The following is a 21266-nucleotide window of genomic DNA, read 5'->3' as shown; positions in this document are numbered from 1 at the left end:
TCCGCCCCGCGTCACCGACACGTCGCCCTCTGTTTCTCTGTGAATATCGAGGAGCAGACGGGAGGAAGGAGGCGGACTGCCGCGGTTTGACACTCAACAGAGTGCAACAACTTCAACGACACCGGAAGTAAACAAAGTTGCGTTAATCGCGGCCAAATTAATCGCATAGATTAACGCGTTAACGCTGACAGCCCTAACATATATACATTTAAAAATATATATATATGTAATAATATATGTATTATATATACTATATCTAATAATATCTAATAACAGTATACGACATAAACATTGGGTGACATATAATATATGAATTATTATATATCATAATGTCTAATACAAAATAATAATACTGTAGCGACCCTGTGAAGTGGCTGTCAATCACAGTGTGGCACCGTGCGTGCTGGTCGAGGGGGCGTGCCTGTGATTGGCGGAGTAGAGGGGAGGCGGGGTTAACCTGTCGGAAAACGGAAGTTAAGGGTGGTTGACGGGAAGCGTTGTTGTTGACGTTCGAGCTGCTGGCTTGAGAGGAGCACGCTGTCTGTGTTGGTGGATGCCCAATAAAGTGAGGATTAATAACGTCGTCCCGTCTCCGTGTCATCAGTGCCATAACGTCCGAGACGTTACAATACATCGTGCATTGAACAGACAGCGATGTGTAATTAGGTCCTTTGGCAGCCAGGAGCTGCGTCGCGTGGATCCAAGATGGCGGATTTTCAGTTGGTGTTCAAAGGGCCACCTGTTCACGGCCGCTTCAGAAGCTACCGGTCCGACGGCGTGTCGGTGTGGCTGGAAACGGCACTGCAACTCATTTCTCTTCACTGCTGCAGTACAGGTGGAATTAAAGTAACACCAAAAAAGGTCCAAATCATCCTAACACAGTGGCGGGCCGTCAGGCCTTGCTGGCCTAAACATCATCAGATATATATTTTTTTCTAAATATATTTTCCCACAAATATGTATTCAATTATTTATCAGAGTAAGAGTTATTCTCTTAATTTCATAGCGTTCCTCTTGGTTGTGCTGCTGCCAGCGCCAGGTTGAGATTTGGAGGGCTGGTCTTTACGTTAGATCTTTTATCCAATCATATTCAGCCATCGTGTGTTGCCAGGGGGCTAAAATTTGCCCTTAGGCCTTCAGAATCAACATTGCCGGCGCTGGTAGCTTCAAGTGAATGGGAATGACAATGTTGTGTCAACCAATCAGCTTTAGAGTTGGCTCCTTCTAGAAGGCCCCGGAACCGGCACAGGAGCCAGCTAGCAGGCGGAGGGCGTGCACGTCTTTTGATTGGATTACCAATATTGAGAGGCGGGGCCTATGGGCACTGGGCAGGTAGATGCAAAACCTCAGAACTAGGAAACTGAATTTGATAAAGGAATTAATTCGCGGACTACAAAACTGTTTTTTCAACCCACAATGGCGGAAGGAGGAGAAGATGTCGATTTGTTCGAGCATATACTTTTAACGCCTTTCTCAAGACGAACTTTTCAAGAAAAGTTAGACATCGTAAGGAGGACTTTTTTTCTTCTTTTTCTCCGTCCCGATGCGCGCATTCTGCAGCGCGAGACGGAGAGCCGAGAGAAATGACATGCTGTTGTGTAGATACGATCAACATCAGACGGCTGTTTAGTTTAATAAATGAACAAAGAGGTGCTATAGAGAAAATGACGGGGGCGGGCCAATTTTTTTTAATGTCATGCGATCTACCAATACTACGCCGCGATGGACGTATTGAGAAGCCCTGGTCTAGAGCCATGGTATCATAATGATAGTAATAAGAGGTGGATTAATTCGGGTGGGACTGTAGGACCTCACTGAAGGCCCAGGCCCCAGGCCCACGGCCCGCCACTGTCCTAACAGTACTTCGGTACAAAGCCCTACTCCGAGTGGACCTTACCATTACCCACAATGCGCCGGGGTAGCCAATTTAGCCACATCAAAAAGCAAATAACGTTCAAACTAAAGCATTGGGAAATGTGCGGACGGTTTCTGTGAAGTGACCTTGAGCTCTGGAATATACCACACATCAACAACAACAAAAATTGTTTAAATATTTGCACCGTGACAGAGCGGTGATTCACTACTATACATAGCCCTGGAACACAGTCATATTGTAGTTCAGCCAGGGTATCAGTTTGTCGCTGCTCAGGAGGGCCTGTACATACCCACGGGAGGTATCCAGGGCTCAGGCAACGGCATCGGAGCCCGAGCCCTACCTGCGAGCATGGCTATAGGGAGCGTGCAGCGGCGACATTGGCCTCCAGGGGGCATTGGCCCCTACAGCGCATGTGGTGTAATTGCAGGTCGAGTGCGAGCCGAGGGTTTAAAGAAGCCTCTCGAGAGTAGTACGGGCTACTGAGTAAGAAACAACTGAGGCTGAACACTTTTTAACTTTAAAAAAAAAATGCAAATACTTTTATCATATATATATTATGAAAAAAATAATAAATACAATATATATTTAATTTGTATTATTTCTTTATTTCTTCATTTTAGATTCCCCCCCCCCCAATGCACATATATATATTTAAAACCAATAAACATTTCGACTTAGCACTTCAGACTACCCACGTCGACAAACTGTAGTATGCTTGTTTGTATGTCTTTGGGTCAAAATCAAATTCATTTATTGGTTTGGTTATGAAGTCCCAGAGCCATATAAAAACAACAGCAGAGGAAAGTCTGGGCCTCGTTCGTTTCCCCCTGAAAGAACAAAGTACTGAGACAACGTGTGCAGTGCAAAGAATGACATCACTTTTGGACAGCAACGAGCGAGTGAGGCTCAAGGCTGCATTTCTTTTCAAGGCTCGACTTCCCTTCCCTTTTTCCCCTCCCGTGGCAGTGTGCAGTTGTGTTTGCATAACTTGGACAGACTTTATAAATACAGGGGAAACGGCAGACAAAACAAAGTTTCAAACTTTATTTCTTGCAAAAACATCATCTTCCCTCCCCTCCCCCCCATCAAGGGACACTGGCCGTCCCAAACTTCTCGTATAATGCTGGATGGAAAACACGGCCAACGCTGCATCATTATACAGTAGCTCAGGCAGCCAGCAAATACCAGCCGGTTAGAAAAAAACCCTGCTCCTCGCCCGTGACATATATTTAAAAAAAAGGGGAAATAAAACAAAGTCATACATGAGAGCTATACTTCTAACAGATGTCTGGTCGAGGCGAGTCACCTCTTTAAAAAGCTAGAATGGTCACATTAAAAAAGGGAGACGTCGAGCGACAGGATTCAGTCCTGCTGCTGCGAGACGGTCCCGACTGTCCCGGTAACAGTTGCCAATGTTCAGATATGCATCTGGTTCATAGCTGTATACCAGTGACACCGTCCCGATTTCCCCCCCCAAAAAAGGAACAACAAGTCCCAGATCTCTTGGCTCTCCGTCGCACCGCCAGGCGTCCTGCAGCTCCGGGCTCAGAACTTGAGGCTGAATCCCGGACCGACGGCAGACGCTCCCTGGTTGCTGGTCGTCAGGTGGAAGCCGGTGTCTTTTAGGTCGTCGTCGCCGCCGGCCTGAAGGAGGTGATGGAGTCAACGTTATCTCAGTGGTTTAGGACCGCAGGAGCTCTTTTGATATCCTGCAGTTTAATTTATTTTTATACATAGTTATATTATAGAACTGATTCAACACTGGTTACCTTTGAAAAAAAATATTAAAAAACCTGAAAGCTTTCCCAGAAGAATAAATAAAGCAGAGATAAACAAACCCAAAACGGTCGGGCGTGACAAAAAGGCCGAAAATATTCAACTCATATTGAACTGAATCGGCTTCAAGCTTCTGGGTGGGTGAGACCGCTGCTGAAGAAATTATGGAGCGACGGGGCGCTCATCATGGAAAACACAAAGAGAAGGACCCAGACACAAAGCAGAAGCCTGTAGGTCTGTAATCTATCCACCATCGGCGGCGGCGCTGTATGTAATGGAGAAAGTGGAGCTTAATGTCCTTACCAGTTGACTGTAGCCCAGTCCGCCCTCAGGCGGCCGGGGACTGGTGGCTCTCTTCACCCTCTGCTGCTCGCTCTTGGCCGGCCAGGTGGGGAACATGGACGGGTCGATGGGCAGCGGCGACTCCCGGAAGTACTCGTGCTTGAGCCCCTCGTCCGATAAGATCCGCTTGCTGGGGCAGTAGGTGAGGAACCTGGGAAAATATATATATATATTATTTTTTTTATGCGTCTGCATTTACTAAATCTAGACAGGCAATCTGGACACAAGCTGCAGGCAGGACCCGAGGGGCCACTGGGTTTGTGCAAGGAGTCCCTTAATCGGTTGTGACGGGGGATCGACAACGGGGAGCTGCTCAACCTGATGGCTTTCAAACAGTGCCAGATCGGAATATTCCATGCACGAGTGGGAGAAATGATTTAACACCAGCGTGAAAAAAAGAAGAAAAATAAAGAGAGAGAAGGTTTTATTGAACAAATTATCTTTGCATTTTATTGCGGAAGGAATCTCAGAGTCTCTGGCTGGAATTAGACTGAAACGCGGGGCCAACACTGGACTTTCCTACGTCAGTTGACTGACTGAATCCAATAATGTTGATATTATGCTCCATACGTTACTACCGGTGACATAAACCAGCAGTATTCCTGGTCTTAAGGGTCCGGGATAATATCTGGCTCACAACACTACACTAACGTAGTAAACATAGCAAATTCCGGATTCCAAAAGCCTTCCTTCCTCAAACACCGATCCTACACAGCGGGTGTGATATTTCATACAGCGCCGTGACGTCTACCTGCCTGAACTACAAAGCTGCCCTCACCGTCTCTCAAAACAGCTCTACTATCCTGTTTCCTTCTGGTCACATGACGTCTATGTCTTCTGTCCATCCTGGAGAGGGATCCTCCTCTGTTGCTCTCCTGAAGGTTTCTTCCCTTTTTACCCCGTGAATTTTTCTTCTATTTCTTGGGAGTTTTTCAATTGAATTGATCGTGCTTCAGCGCGTGAGAGGTGCAATGCGGTAACTCATCCTACTTGTTCATGAGGTCAAAGCCTTGATCCGAGAGCAGCGCCCCGAAGCGCTTCCGCAGGTGGTTGTAGGGATACTCCGTGAAAGTCATCTTCTTCACGGCGGGCATCTCGTTGTAGCCGGGCCAGATCTTCTCGCTGGGTGAGCCCAGGTCCTACAGACAAGCCCACACAGGTCAGCAGACAGCATAATGTCAGTGCGAATATAGGTATATGAAAGATTTCCACTATGGCAAAAGCATTCATGGACCCCACACACACACACACACACACACACACACACACACACACACACACACACACACACACACACACACACACACACACACACACACACACACACACACACACACACACACACACACACACACACACACACACACACACACACACACATGGCAATAAACCAGTCCTAAGTACATTTCAGTACTTGCAATTCATAACTGGTAAAGACTTGGGAGGCCTGGATGACATCAGCCTCAGGCCGACCCGTTATAGCTCCTCCTCCTCTCAGCTGTGTCCTCAGCGTCTAAACTTGTGCGTCTGCACCGGAGAACCAGAGAGAACGCTCCGTGTAAAAAAAGAAAAAGAGGAGAAAAAGTCTCCTCGTGTTCGGATCTCAGTTCCTTTGTTGCTCTTCCGGAGGTTAATTTAACTCCTTCGTTTCCAAATTTTTTTTTTTTTTTTTAAAGTGTCAGAGTTGTGCGTTATCACTGATGCACACAAACCTCCCACTGTCCCAGCTTCACAACACAAGTGTTCCACTTGGGAACAGGCAGGTTGCTTTTATGGTCATAAATCAGAGAATACCGATCTCTCCAACCAGACGTGGACACATTCTGCTCGGTTTGCTCAGTTTACATTATAAAAAGTGCAACGTTTACCACGGTAAGCGGCTTTACCTCGCTGTGCCGTGCAGTGGAAAAAACGATCGCACTGCGCCAGAGCAGCTGGACTGCTCGCTGCCATTCTATGAGAAGAAAAGTCTATAGAGCTTTCTAAAGCTCACAATACAGCGCCACCCTGTGGGGCCCTACGGACCTCCACGCTGACCTCCTGACAGACGGCACACTCAAAAGATTTACTGGCCCTCACCCCAAAAAAAAGGGGGCTTTGCCTTCTATGGCGAGGATTTACTTCATTGTACGACGGGAAAATGAGAGCGTTTACCTTAAAGACCTTGTTAATTTGGTCGATTTCAGATTTTCCAGGGAAAAGAGGCTTCTGGGTGAGGAGCTCGCCAAATATGCAGCCCACCGACCACATGTCCACAGCTGTGGAGTACTCCTGCGGAGACACGAACAAACACAGTGGCAGTCCGCAGAAAACACAAAGTCGACGGGTCTGCCTGAAGAGTTTCACCGCTGGCGCCGGTCATGCGTGTGAAAGCGGACGTGCCGCCGGACCGCCATCGTCTGCAAATTATACACTGTAAAAAAACTAAAAAAACTCAAATAGCGTTTCAGTGGTGGTTTTGGCTTCTTAGAAACTATTCTTCTCTCGGGAATACATCTTCGGGTAAACCAACTCAATCAAAAATGGTGTAACCGAAGCACACCGCCTGAATATTTGGGGCGAGCGTGGGCGTCTCATGCGGCGTCCCGTGAAGTGTGTGGGCGGGGTGGAATTCTCACCTTGGCTCCGAGCAACAGCTCCGGGGATCGGTACCACAGGGTCACCACGACGGGGGTGTAGGGCTTCAGGGGTGAGCCGTACTCCCGGGCCAGGCCAAAGTCGCCAATCTACGGCAAACGCAGGTCAACACCAGGCAAATTAATTAGGGGGTAAAAGGTTGAGTTCCTCCATTAAAGTGTTTATTTCATGATTCTCGGACAAATACGGCAACGTCTTGTTTTGGATTTGAAAAACTACGAGAGATTTTCCAGTCGGCTTCCACAGAATTCAACCTGACCAATGTCTGTATAAAAATAACCTTGTTTATTTGCACACGGAGATTCTAATTTGGCCAAAAGATGCGTGCTAATTGACTTTTTAGTTATCGTGTGCGGTCCGTGCTCGAGAGAAAGATGGATTAAAATAAACCCTTTCAAGAGTCTCTCGACAAAAGAAAATGCTAGAAATATTAAGTTGAATTTCTGAAATGCTTTTTTCTCTCTACAACTAAATAAAAATCCAAAATCTGACAGGTACACCGCCATTAGCGTCCGCTACATTCTAAATCTCCTGTAATAAAATCAGACGACTGTATTCATGTGTGGCGTAATATCCGGTATCATTCAACGGGCATTGCTGTAATTCAATAATCTGGGATGTTTATTGCAACCCAACAAACTTAATTTGCCTCATTTAATTCCAATTAATGATTTCCTGCATTTCCCAGAATGTCAGTAATCATCTCCCAGAGATCAGAACCTTTTGACCTTTTCAATCACGTGCGTGGCTATCTGCATATTGATTGTATCCAGCAGACCAACTGGTTCCTGACAACAACCAATGGCTGTGGACTCCCTGACCCCAGAGGGAGAGCACTCGTTGGCACGGTAACAGCAGTTTGCACACTGTACCTTGAGGATTCCCTTGTGGCTCAGCAGCAGGTTGGACGTCTTCAGATCGCGATGCAGAATCCAGTTGTCGTGGAGATGTCGGACACCTCGCAGCAGCTGAATCATCAGCGTCTTTACTTCGCCTGAAGGAAGGAGAGGCGCCGTGCGTTAGCGGAGCTGTCGGAAAAATCAGCAGAAAGGACAGTCGGCCGTTTTTAGACCAGAGGTCAACGGCGTCTCCCTTTACCTGGCAGGAAGGGCTGCTTCATGGTTTCCATCAGACTCTTCAGGTCATGCTCCACGTAGTTCATCACAATGTAGATCTTGTCCATGTTACTTCCAACAACTATTTCCTAATGTAGAGTTAAAAAGACAAAACGGTTTGATTTTTTTTTTTGCGACGACGCTTGACGAAGCCAATAAAAGAGGTTAACGCCCCAAAATGACACCCTGTCCCGTTCCCTCACCCTCACTGTGACGATGTTTGGGTGCTGAGCTTTCAGGATGGTGTTGATTTCTCGCAAAGAGGTGATGGGGAAGCCCTCCTTCTCCTTCTCCATCTTCAACCTCTTTAAGGCCACAATTTCATCTGCCAAACAGGAGAGCGTGCGTTCATTGTTTCGCCGACACACGCGTGTGAGAGCGCGGGGAGCGGATGGATTCGGCGGGTTTGGGTTTTTCCGTACCCGTCTTTTTGTCCTTGGCTCTGTACACCACGCCGTAGGTTCCCTCTTCTATTCGGTTCAGGCACTGGAATTCCTCGACACTGCGACAACCCTGACGAACGACACACACGATGATGGGATTGAAGACCTCAACGTGCCGATAACTCGCATCGCATATTTATATTTTTTGCGTGCCGTCGGTACCGACCTGCAGAGCGGGCAGATACTTGGGCAGCTCCTTCTTCAGCTCCACGGGCGAAATCGGGGGCGAATCCGGGATGTAGTTTTCTTCGGGGGTCAGGGAGCGAGAGTGAGTTTGAGACTGAGGGGTGACGTCGCCCTCAACCGCGTCATCCTCCTCTTCCTCATCGTCGTCCTCCTCCTCTTCCTCTTCCTCCTCCCGCTCCCCCTCCATGCCCATGTCCTCGCCGCTCTCCTCGGAGTCGTGATCGAAGCGGGAGGACTCTGGCACTGCGGGGCGAAGAGTGAAATCAGCTCGGAGTCGGCGGGAGACATTCCAGTTGCGAGAGAAAGGAGGAAAGGAAGGAAAAGCGGCAACGAAGGGAAGAAGAAAAAGTAGGAAAGGAAGCAAGGAAGGAATGAAAAGAGGAAAGGAAGGAAATGAGGCAAGGAAGGAAGGAAAGGAGGCAAGGAAGGTAGGAAAGGAAGGTAAGAAGCAAGGCATGGAGGCAAGGAAAAAAGAAAAGGAAATGAGGAAAAGGAAGGAAGAAAATGAGTAAAGGAAGGTAGGAAAGGTAGGAAGGGAGACAAGGAAGGACGGAAAAGGAGGAAAGAAGGAAGGAAATGAAGTAAGAAAGGAAGAAAGTAAAGGAGGCATGGAAGGTAGGAATGGAAGGAAATGAGGCAAGGAAGGAAGGAGAGGAGGCAAGAAAGGTAGGAAAGGAAGGTAAGAAGCAAGGCATGGCGGTAAGGAAAAAAGAAAAGGAAATGAGGAAAAGTAAGGAAGAAAATGAGGAAAGAAAGGTAGGAAGGGTGGCAAGGGAAAAAGGAAAGGGAGAAAAGGAGGCAAGGAATGAAAGGTAGAAAAGAAGGAAGGAAAGGAGGCATGGAATGTAGGAAAGGAAAGAGGCAAGGAATGAAAGGTAGGAAGGAAGGAAGTAAAGATTTTAGGCACGTCAAAACTCCCCACAACACTTTTAGCATTAGAAACTAAACCGTTGTCGGATCTCTCGTTGCTCACAGATTGAACATTTTATTAACCTCCACGGGAAAATCCTAACAGATATTGAACAGAAGCTCCTGCTGGCCGGTTCGTCTCTCTCCCCGCTGGCCGGCACAACCCTTCCTTCTAAAGTGGTTTCCAAGACATAAACTGTTTACACAAAAAATTATTCAACACTCGGAGCAAACATCGACACTTCAGTCGCGCCGCGCGCCATTTGAACGAGTGGCTTTGCAAAAGGAGCTTCGGATGACTTGAAAAGGAAAACGATCTCCGGATCGGAAACACGGGCGACGCGTCGACCCACCTGCAGGTACGCCATCTCCGTTTTCTCTCTCGTCCTCAAATTCCTCCGCCGACTGCTCGGCCTCGCTCACGTCCTCTGAAAGGGTGGAAGCCACCGAGTTAAACCCGCGATGCCGAGTAACCGGACCCGCCTCGGCGCCGCGAGCCGCCGCCGCCGCAGGGGAGGCGCTTCCGTCAGCGTTACCTGCGCTCTGCTCCGACCTCCCCGAGGCTGAAACGGACCCCTCTTCCTCTTCTTCGCCCTCGCTCTGGCTGCTGGACTCCTCCTCCTCGTCGTCCGAGCCTGACCCTGATGCTGAACAGAGTGAATGAGACGTTCCTGATTATCATCAGGGGTGAAGGAGGAAGTCCAAAAGAAGTCAGGCCTTCCCAGAGTTCAGGCCTGTACACCGACGTGCGTAGACGATGCATCGCGGCCGTGTCCGTCGGTTTAAAAGCCTTTACCGACGGAGGATTCTCCCGAGCTGGTCTTCCGTTCGCTGTCACTGATGTCCTGGAGGTCAGCCAGCAGGTCTTTGCCCTCTGGCTTCTCCTCCTTCGACGCTGCAGACAAAACGCAGTGCGAGTCACACACTAGAACCGTGATACATGTTGATAATACATGAATAATCCTTACGCTAACAGACTCTCACCACCTTCCTACTCATATTTTAAGTGTTATTTATTTGCCATAAAAAAGGAGACAAAATGGACAAAAATACAAAAGTAAAAATGAATCTAAATGACAGCACTATTTGTTTTTTTCCTCTAGATGTTATTGTTACAGTGAATAATTTGGGCCACTATAATCATGTAGTCAAAATCTGAAACGATGACAGCATTGGCTGAAACATTCATGATATTGGGGAAATTGAGATGCTGCAAAAGTGCAATGTTGACCATAAATCTAATAAACTCAAATAGGGACATTTGTTTTTAGAAACTGTGAAATTCTAATCAATGAATGTGTAAACTCACGTGCACTTTTCCGCGGTTCGCTGAGGTCAGCTCGGTCCCGGGGTATGCGGGTGGGACTCCGGCTGTGGTGGCTTTGTTTTGGCTTGTCACCGTACTCATCCGGGAGCATCCGATGGTGAGACGGCACTGAGGACGGGACGGTCGCTTATTAATCGACGCCGCACATGTAGCACCACCGGTCACGGGGCATAAAACACAATCCTCAATGGGACACGGCTGCTTTGGATCTTGAGCTTCGAGAAATTGTTGGAACATTTCGGACAATATTACTTGCTTTCTTTTTTTTGCAGTGACATGAGCACAATGTGGGAAATACATGAGGGCAAAGGGCAAAACTGCCCCTAAGAAATATAATGTTGGTTCTGATATCACGAGGAGAGGTCCAACAAATGCCCCCAGAATTTAGATAATTTAATAGCATTTTATTTTTGTTCTTTGTAGTGTGTGTCCTATCTGCATTGCCTGTACTAGGTTGGTACACACAAAAAATCAATATAATTTTTTATTTTTAAAAAACAAAGAAATAAGTTATAATTGTTAATAGTTGTTTAAAAAAATGTAATAACAATAAATAATCTGGAGACTATCGCCTAATAGTCTTATCATTTCCATTTGTATGACAATTGCTCATATACTGTAAGCCTAAATAAGTATATTTATTATTTTTGAACAAAGGTTAAATGTTATTTCTAGGGCTGTCAATCGATTAAAAAAATTTAACTAATTAATCGCACGGAGAAATGATTGTTTTAAAAACGGAAACAGTGTCAAACCGTACTGCCGCAGTAAAAAAAAAAAAAAAAAAAGCGTTAATTGCGTTAAAATATTTTAGTGCGTTAACGCGGCCAAATTAATCGCATAGATTAACGCGTTAACGCTGACAGCCCTAGTTATTTCACAAGTTTACAAAAGTGCCCCCAATTTATTTTTAAATGCCCCTGGATTTCAGTCAGTGGGGGTGAAAATTGCCCCCTAAAAAATATGTAACTTTCTTAACCTGCATGAGCAGATAAATAAAAAAGTGTATGTCTTTATGTCAACTAGGAAGCTTAGATTACCTTCCGCATTGAAAATGCGGAAGGTTATGTTTTGATCGCCGTGTATTTGTATGCGTGCGTGTTATTCGCACAAGTCAAAAAGTATTGAATTTGGTGGGATGATTGGTTATTATCCGGGGACCATCTGATTAGATTTTGGGATCGATCGGGTCAAAGGTCATGAAAAGGTCAAAATCTTCTTTGAATCACATGAAATTTGGTGGGATGATTGGTTATTATCCAGGGACCATTTGATTCGATTTTGGCATGATCGGGTCAAAGGTCAAGGTCATGAAAAGGTCAACATCTTATTTTTACCATAGCGCACGCGGTCAATTTTTATCCACATAATTCAATGCCCAATCTTGTGATATGCGAAGGCATGCGCTCTACCGTGTGCCCGTTCTAGTTGGGACATGTTTAGCCTAGCTTAGCATAAAGACTGCGGGCAGAGGGAAAGCGCAAGTCTGGCTCCATCCAAGATGGGTAAAAAAATCGGCCTCTTGTCCAGCAGGTGTTACGGTATAACACCGACCTTCTCGTCGACCATCTCGCTCTTTGCGCCGCTCCTCGGCCCTCCTTTCACGCTCCTTCAGCTCACGTTGCTCTTTCTGCTGTTCGCGGAGCTTTCGGTCTCGTTCGCGCTGGCGCTCCACCTGTTCCAGACGGTCCCTGTGGTCCAAAAAAAACCCAGGAGAATCCAATCGGGGTCTGTCCAGACGACCAAAAGCCCAATCTCGTCAATGCTTGTTAATTTGAAGTCTGGGATGTTGCAGCAGAGCTCAGTCATATCACAGTTGTACTTTATGACTGATGTATTGCAGTAACATAACACACATTAACCTGTTGTTGAGTTCCACTTGAGGCAGCATTGTTTACATACTTTACACTTGAAATACATTGCTTAGAAAAGAAAACACACCTACAATCTTACCACCTGCACTTTATAAAAATGTCTAAATAAACTATGTTGATTTATAAACAGTTACTGTTGTGTCACTTCAGATACTTTGTACACTACATCACATTTACAACTAGAACACTGAAGCTATAGATTTAAAGGAAAAGGAACACACATTTAGATTGATTTCATGTTGCTCAAAGGCAAATACATACGACAACAAAACGGGGATCGAAAAACATGTTTACTCATTAAACTCAAGTGGAAAACAAGAGAATAAATACTTCTGGGATGTAATACAATATGTGGAGCTTTCTCAGCGCTCACCTTTCTCTGCGCGAATGAGCTCTGGCTTGTTCTCTCCGTTTCTGCCTCTCCCAGTCTCGCCGGGCTTTGTCTTCCTCCCACTGACGCTTCCTGCGCTCATTCTCTCGCTCTTTTTCTTTGTCTTTGGGTCTCACTTGTTTCGCTACTGTAGAAGTAAAAAGAGTGTAAGCCCATCCGTAATTAAAAAAGCAAAACAAATGTTCTATTACGCTACAAAACATGCTTGTGTTTATGTTATTAAGCAGCACTTCCACACCTCCTTCTGCAGAGGTACTGCGATGACGTCTTTTCTCTTTTCTCTTCTCCTCCTTTCTGTGATGAGACTTGTCTTTTCTGGCTATCTGCTGTGGAGGCTTGATGGCTAATGAATCATCTTCCTCGGCCCTGTGTGGATGTAAAGAAAAAAACTCAGACTCTAAAGAGTCGGCGACATCGTGCTTCATCACATTTTTGAAACCATGACATACATACGTTGGTGTTTTTTGTGCTGTTGACATGTTTTTCTTGTTTTGCAAATGGGCTACAACTGCATTTCTTTGTACACCCCTGTGTTGCATAATGACAATAAATGATCCTTGAATCCTTAAGTATTACATGTACACTATTTCCGCCATAAAAGTACACATGTTTTATTCTTACAGTTCCAAATACCTGTCCTCTGTCGATTCCTCCCGTGTGTACGGGGAATTACGAATTGTTATTTCCATCTTTTGATCCCGTAGTTCTCCTTCCTCCGGAGTATCTCGTTTGGCTTCCCGATCATCCGACTGTGGAACGGGGATCTGTGTGAACTGTGCAAGACATAGTTATAAATTAGGCATACTGCAGGTTTCAATTGTGTATTGGATGAATTGTATTTCTTATAACTGCCTAATAAACACATTTATTAAAAAATGCCCTCACTTACCAGGCTATTTGGCATGTAGCTAACACTATTCAATTTCTTCAAAAGTATATATTAATACTAGGGCTGTGAAACGATTACAAATTTTAATCGGGTTAATCACAGGTTTTTGTGGATTAATCATGATTAATCACATATTACCGATATTCTCGGTATATTTTGTGAGAACATAGAGATTTATGACAAAAGACGGATATATACATTTATACATTCTTCTATACAATGGTGCTGCAACTCAGCAGTTATTTAGCAGTTTTCTTCCATATGGAACATTAATACATCTTCATCCTAAACAGAATGTTTAACCCTCCTGTTACCTTTCGGGTCAATTTGACCCCATTCAATGTTTAATGTCGGTGTTCTTTGGGGTCAATTTGACCCCATGCTGTTTTTCACTGTGTCAAACATATAAGAAATATCAACTTTTTTATATATTTAAAGGGCTATTTAGGTAGTCAACAAACAAACATAAAGTACCTCACACTTAAACTTGGGAAGCAATATTAATTCTAATAATTTTCTGGAGGTTTTAATTCCTGGGGCCAATTTGACCCCGAGGGTAAAATATGTTAGTAAATGTAAAGGTAACAGGAGGGTTAAACAGAGCATTTTTCTCTTGTTTGTCAACCATTAACTCCACCATGATACAATCTAAAGGCCTCTAGTCTTCCTCTAGCAGCTGCTGAGGCAAACTGACTGTGTGGGTTTTCTTCATGAACTGGGCCGTGATGAAAGGGACGGCGGGGACACCGCTGCAAAGCTGAAACCTCACCGGCCCGGACACGGGGACAGATTGACTAGTGACTTTTTTTTTGCTCGGTCCCGATGCGCGCGCACGGAGCTCGATAAGTGTTAACGCAACGCGAAGAGACAGAAATGACATGCTGCTGTGGAGATACGATCAACAACAGACGTTTAGTTTAATAAAAGAACAAAGACGTGCTCTAGAGAACATGTCAGGGGGCGGGCCAATCTTTTTACTGTCATGCGATCTACCGACACTACGCCGCGATCGACTGGCAGGTCGCGATCGACGTGTTGAGACCCTGATCTACAGGAAGTAAAAGTCGTAACAAGGTTTCCGTAGGTGAACCTGCGGAAGGATCATTACCGATGAACAGACCGTCTGCATGAGAGCGGACAGAGTTCAGATTGAAGTGGTGTATTGGAAGCTCATTCTGCAAGTGACTTTTTTTTCGTCCCGACGACCAACAACAGACGGATTGGAAGCTCATTCTGCGCATGCGTTAAATGTGTTAAAAAAAACAACTAGTTAAACGTGTAATTGAATAAACTGAGTTAACGCGTTATTTTTCACAGCACTAATGAATACACACAAAATATGTATCATTCCCACTAGAACCATTTCAATGTTCTTGAAACAGCATTTAGAGAATGGATTATTAAACTCTTATATAATAACGTTAACAAACACATCACACGTATTTATAGATCTTAGAATGTTAATATTACCAAGAATAATATATATATGTTGTTTGAGTGCCTTATACATATATATTCCTAAATCTATTACACAATTGCATGTTCCAATATATGTCTAAATCTATTACACAATCCACAATTCCAATTAATTCTTTGTAAACATATTGAGTTTTAATGGGAAATTAAAATTATTACATAACATGTGGGATACTTTACATTTTTCTGGAGCTTGGGATCCGTTTTCTCTTCCAATTCTCTTCTGCGTTTTTTCTCCTGGAGGATTTCGTCGAGAGTTTTTACTTTCCAGGTCTCCTTTTCGTCCCCCATCAGCGTCCACTCTCCACCGCCTGCTCCACATCACACACACAAACAAAAGAGACACACATGTATTATGTCGTTTCATTTGAGCTTAATTTGGAACTAAAGTGACCCATACGGTTATAATAGAGCCGTGACAGGGGCTGTCTGTCTTTGTTACCTTCGCATTGAAAATGCGGAAGGTTATGTTTTGATCGCCGTGTATTTATCTATTTGTATGCGTGTTACTCGCATAACTCAAAAAGTATTAAACCGAATCGCATGAAATTTAGTGGGATGATTGGTTATTATCCGGGGGCCATTTGATTAGATATTAGGATCGATCGGGTCAAATGTCAAGGTCAAGGTCATGAAAAGTTCAAAATCTTCTTTTTATCATAGCGCGGTCAATTTATATCCAATTGGCATGCAACTAATGCCAACATGTTCATAATTCAATGCCCAATCTTGTGATATGCGAAGGTATGCGCTCTACCGAGTGCCCGTTCTAGTTTGTATGATAATTTAACACAAGTCAAAATAAAACCACCGGTACATTTTATGACAAGAATCGTGCAGCTTGTCAATACAAGAAACGATCTCTGACACCACAACATGTGTGCGATTGTGAGTTAACAAAGTAAATCAGCAGTTAATAAAATAACCGTAGCGTGACACTAAGACCGTCACCTAAAATGTTATATTTGTTCCACTCTATTACTGGTTATTTAACGTTAGCTACTAGCTTATCTAGCCAAAATGGGGTTGGGAGGAACAATTCTAAAAACCTAAACTGCAAACGAAACGCCAGTGGCGCTTACGACCTGTACACATGTGAACAATAACGACACAGTTTGCACACGTTCAGCATAAAACATCATTGCGCTGTTTGTGTGAAGCTAAAGTTGACGAGCTAAACGCTGCAGCGCACCAGCTAGCTCGCGAGCAGGGCGCCGACGTCAACAGGCCAGTTAGCATCAGACGTAGCTAACGTTAGCCCGCTGGTTGAAGGTTGTGGCTGAACGAAGCTGCGGTTGATCTGTACGGCACCAGTCGGTCCGCACATTCAGCGAAATGCAAGATGAGGGAATAATTTATAACGTTAAACCAGCTGAGGGAATCCAGCGAACGGTGCTAACGCATTAGCTCGTAAACGCTAGCTCGGAACAACTCGCATGGTCGACTGTTGCTAAACAACTTCTGTAGCTAATTACGAGATTTTAGAGGGAATCGTTAGTACCGCGGCCAGACGGATACGCTCAAGAACCTGTGGCAGTGTCCAGAGCTGTACTTAAAAGCCTAGGAGCATAAAAGTATGATATTAACCAGCGAGCAAGTACATGGTTAAACAAACCTGATGTGTGCGCAGCGGTATTTTGGCACACCGGAAGTTTGCAGGCGAGAGTAACCTCTGTAAAAGGTCCGACGTGAAACAACGATAGAGTGACAATGATGTTTTAGTCGATAAAAAACGGTATCCTTGTAGTAAGATAATGTGAACTTTCCACTTTGTTTTAATGAATAGTTTACTGTGGGTTAAAAAATATATATCTTCATCACACTTCTGGGTTTTATTGAGGAATAAATTGCTTCTTGTTTATGATCGAAGCTACAAAAGAGGTTCAAATTGTTCAAGGAAAGATTGTAAACCGTCTCCAAACACCAATCGCGTCGTTAAATCGGCTTTGTGGAAATACAAAATATTGCTCACTTAAAACCCCAGAAACATCCTTATGTCTGTGCATTTCTAAAATCACAGCACATTCTGAAGCCCATAACAAAGTGATATTGGTCACATATATATATATATATCCTAATATATATATATATATATATATATATATATATATGTGTGTGTGTGTGTGTGTGTGTGTGTGTGTGTGTGTGTGTGTGTGTGTGTGTGTGTGTGTGTGTGTGTGTGTGTGTGTGTGTGTGTGACCAAATCACATTTTCATACAGGAAGTAGGCCTATAATAAAAAATAAAAACACAGGATGTGATGAAACCAGAGAGAAACAAACCGCACACAGCATTAATTGCCCGCTATCGCTGAGAATGAGCCATATAAGAAAAGCTGGAGTAGCTTACAATGGATTTATGACATGCTGACCTCAGTGAAAACACTAACTACGACCAAGGTCTCATTCCAAGCAGTCGTGGCTTTAAAAGGGAGCAGCAGAGCTTTCCTGGCAGGTTAATCGTTTCGGACTCATACAGGTGAGCACTAAATAAGTTGTTTTTAATGTGGGGATGAGTCTGAGTATAAGTCATGACGATACCATATTCAACTGAACTTTTTTAAAATCTATGTAGTCCAGAGGTCTTAATCGACCGCAGCTTAGCGGTGGCTGAGTCGTGATTCCAGGCAGCAGATCAATCTCTGAGGAGAAGAAGGACTTTGCTCATGGAGTCCAACAGCACCGGCAGCGTGCAATATGACCGCTGGAATGAGGACAACATTAACATGAACGTAGAGGCATCGCAGTCTGCCTCGATGAGGTAAGCCATCAAACATAAAGTTTTCATACAGGCCTATTGTGGAGTATTTTCTGATACTGAAGAACAACACCTATCAAATGGACGAGATAAAACTATATACTGAGACTCAACTGATGAAGGAAAGTCCAGGAATATAAAATTAGCTTTTAAACCTGTCACTCTTTGTATGCAAAATAAGAAAGTAAGCTTTGTAAAACATTAATAGTCCAAATGAAGTGGCAATGTGGTGAAACCAGGTCATGAAATAACATTAGAATGAACACAGTTCAGTTGACTGATCTCTCTTTTTCTCTCTCTCTCTCTCTCTCCCTCTCTCTCATCTCTCTTTCTATCACAGTATCTACAACAGAGTGTGTAACGGCAGCTGGGGAGTCGCAGTGAAGGCAGCAGGAGCTTTGGCTGCACTGGTGTCTGTTTACGTCATAGGATACGTGACAGGATACTATGTCCACCGTGTTTAACCCTGACTGTCATCTCCATGCATGACTATTTTGTCTTTTTGGAGGGTTTCCACTGCTGCAAGGGTCAATGGTGAAGCTGGTTGAGCATTCAAAGTCCTTTTAAATTATGATGATCGGCAACTTTCCCTTTCAGTGTCATTCAGCAGCCAACATAGAAGTATGAAGTATAATGCATGTTTTTAATCCTTCTGCTAAAACTCTGTATAACAGCATTACAAACAAAACATCCTGACTTCATTAACATGAAAACTTGAGCTCCACACGTATTGTGGAAACAGGTTTTTACAACAACAGGAACAAAGAATCGATTTTGAATTGTTGAAATGGATTTGATCCGCAAAGAAAAATCCTTCCTGCATTTCAAATAAACACCGTTACACTTCAGTTCACACTCTGTCTGTGTGTCATTTGCGTTTCCTTTGCGAACCTAAATGTATCAATTTCAGGTCACGTCTAATATTTTGTTGTTTGGCGCGTAACCTTCATCGGGGCCTTCTTAGAACATATGACAGACAACCATGAGTATGATTTACTAAATAAGACTTGAACTAATAGAGTTTGTTCTTGGGTCATCAAAGAACACGTTCACACCTTCCTCACAGGCTCTCACTGAAAGATCAAAATCCACAGTCCTCAAGTTGTGCAAAAAAAAATGCATTCCGACATGTATGTGTCCATTACCTGTATTGTTTGAAGAAAACAGAATTGAATGGAGGACTTGTCCAAGAAGTTGTCTGAGAAGTAGCCATCTTCTCCAAAACTGGACAGACTAACTTTGCCAGATCAGCCACTGTCGCTCAATCCGCTGGTTTCCAGTGCTCGGACCAAAGGTTACACCGTCTGTCTCAGCTTGGGTGTCCGAAAAATGGAAAGGCCTCTGCATATCAGCCATAATGTTCATTTTATGTTCCAAAATCAAGTCTGAGTCTGGCATCATGGTTTGTTTTGTAAGCTTGAAGCCATATCGTCTCTCTGGAAAACCCATCAATGCATCCGCTGATTGCAATTCCAAATGGATTGAGCTTGTAGCCATCAATGCTGCTTCCTCCTTGAAATCCAGAAGGTGCGTTAGCTAAGTACAATCCCATGTGAATAAGCAAGCAATTGAAGTATTTCATCTGTTGTAAAGTCCCGTTTAAAGTAGTCTTCAATGTACTCACAATGTGTCAAATATACACTGTGAAACATCCCAGCCCTGTTTAGTTATGTCCATTTACTTCTTCTCTTTAACTCAAAGAGTTCTGACAAGTTTTAGATTTTGAACTTACGCGTTCAAGTTAAACTTAGTTAAACGTACAGTAATACCGTGCGTTGACTTTTATAAGATTTGTTAGTAAAATTTGGGACTGAAAGAAATGCTCCCATGCTCCGTCCTCTCCTCCGCTGGCCTTCCCCCTCCTCCTCCTGCCGGTCTGCCTCCTCTTCCTGGACCACCTATGTCCAGGTCCACGGCTTACAGGACGAGGAAGGCGGCCGAGGATGCTGCTGCTGGAGGCTGGAAACGAAACAAAGACACGAGGCGTTGCTTGTATTTATATATTTATTATTATTTGACAGTTTTATTTGACATCATTTGTGTTTTTTGCTATGATAAAAACAAGTCTTGCAATCTGCACTTTGTTTGAAGCTTTATTATTGATTGTATGATTTGAAATACAAGCTCTAGACATTATGATAGAAATGGTGACATGATGAATGATAGTAAATCATTGTACATATTTATATGGTGAGCTGCTGATGCACTCAGAGGTCAAAGGTCACATCGGTCATCAAAGAGAAACACATGATGTCGATCTGACCATGAAGCTCAGGCATCTTCTTTGCCGTCGGCTGGGGCCTCTCTGGACATCATACATTCCAAGACAGACACGGTTGCTTTTTGATGTCCTAATTAAGTAACGCTGCCTTTTTTTGAATGAAACAATTTTACTTAATTCATTTATGTCATGTTTGTTGATTCATTACTATGAATTATTTATTTCAATCACGTTATTTATCAGCCAAATAATGTTAATTTCAATTTACAAAAGTTATTTGGATTACAATCAGGCTGCTTCAGGGCTCCATCAGACATTTTAAAATTCAATCATGTGTCATCTAAAGGGTTAATTGTACAGTTTGGCTGGATGCCTGCGGATGTTTGAACAAAGCATGCTACATGATCATTATTAACTAGCCGTGTGTGAGCCCACTGTTAGTAGTGGAAAATGTACTGAGGTCAAAGGTCGGACACGGTTAGGGTTAGCCATGAGTTCCAGGTGGTGAATACAGTGAGGGCCGAAGACACGAGGACAGGGACAGCTGTATGAGAGAGTCAGGGGAACATGGATGAGAAGCAGGAGGCAAAGGCCAGTTGAGGAATTAGGACACTTCCATCTCTCCTTGAGGCCTTTAGGGTGTGTGTTATCCAAATTAGATGTCCAGATCCATTCATCCTTATCAGTACATGTTGTGTCTATGTTGGGTGAATCTAACTAAAATTGTGTTGCTGGTTTCACGCACATTTTTCAATCCACAATGTGTACATATAATCAAGGAAATGCAGTTTGGGGACTTAGGACCGCCATGGATCTGTCTGTGAGTAAGAAACCTCATTAGTATATTGATTACTGAACCAGTCTCGGTGTTGTAACTATCCCCCACGCCCTCTGGCTTTGGGTTTTTTTTCCGAGTTTTTAGTTGAGCTTTAACCAGAGCATTCAGTCGATGTTAGTTTCAACTAAAAGCATCAACGATGCTGCAATCCTGCAGCAGCGAGGGACCTGTCATGGGATTTTTGAAGTTGTTTGTAATCACTCCGACAAG

General features: G+C 44.0%; 1 protein-coding gene across 5 annotated transcripts; it reads right to left on the bottom strand.

Annotated features, from left to right (window-relative positions):
• Positions 1 to 2905: 2905 nt before the first annotated feature.
• On the bottom strand, positions 2906 to 16810 carry cdk11b (cyclin dependent kinase 11B). 5 transcript variants are annotated; one of them, XM_056422881.1, is made up of 21 exons: positions 16743 to 16810; positions 15422 to 15552; positions 13498 to 13649; positions 13330 to 13404; positions 13115 to 13242; positions 12859 to 13003; positions 12232 to 12341; positions 10594 to 10719; positions 10081 to 10179; positions 9821 to 9931; positions 9638 to 9712; positions 8356 to 8618; positions 8169 to 8259; positions 7950 to 8071; positions 7730 to 7835; positions 7504 to 7625; positions 6613 to 6720; positions 6149 to 6265; positions 4985 to 5133; positions 3956 to 4145; positions 2906 to 3520 (listed from the first exon to the last, which is right to left on the bottom strand). In XM_056422881.1, the coding sequence occupies exons 2-21, from the start codon at positions 15530 to 15532 to the stop codon at positions 3422 to 3424; spliced, it is 2499 nt and encodes an 832-aa protein (XP_056278856.1). In that variant the 5' UTR covers positions 15533 to 15552; positions 16743 to 16810; the 3' UTR covers positions 2906 to 3421. The 5 variants fall into 5 exon arrangements, with proteins under 5 accessions (XP_056278856.1, XP_056278855.1, XP_056278852.1 ...); XM_056422880.1 differs by having other exon boundaries at positions 12166 to 12302; XM_056422877.1 differs by having other exon boundaries at positions 12166 to 12341; positions 16743 to 16809.
• Positions 16811 to 21266: the final 4456 nt, after the last annotated feature.

This window comes from Pseudoliparis swirei, chromosome 9, assembly GCF_029220125.1.
Source record: "Pseudoliparis swirei isolate HS2019 ecotype Mariana Trench chromosome 9, NWPU_hadal_v1, whole genome shotgun sequence".
In the NCBI taxonomy this organism is placed as follows: Eukaryota; Metazoa; Chordata; class Actinopteri; order Perciformes; family Liparidae; genus Pseudoliparis; species Pseudoliparis swirei.
This window is presented reverse-complemented; position numbering and strand designations above follow the sequence as displayed.

Coding starts and splice junctions, on each gene's coding strand:
- cdk11b (XM_056422877.1), bottom strand. CDS start 15,532: ATGGGGGACGAAAAGGAGACCTGGAAAGTAAAAACTCTCGACGAAATC. Junction 13,004..13,114: donor CAGTACCTCTGCAGAAGGAG/GTGTGGAAGTGC, acceptor TTACTTCTACAG/TAGCGAAACAAGTGAGACCC. Junction 8,619..9,637: donor CGGAGATGGCGTACCTGCAG/GTGGGTCGACGC, acceptor TTCGCCCCGCAG/TGCCAGAGTCCTCCCGCTTC.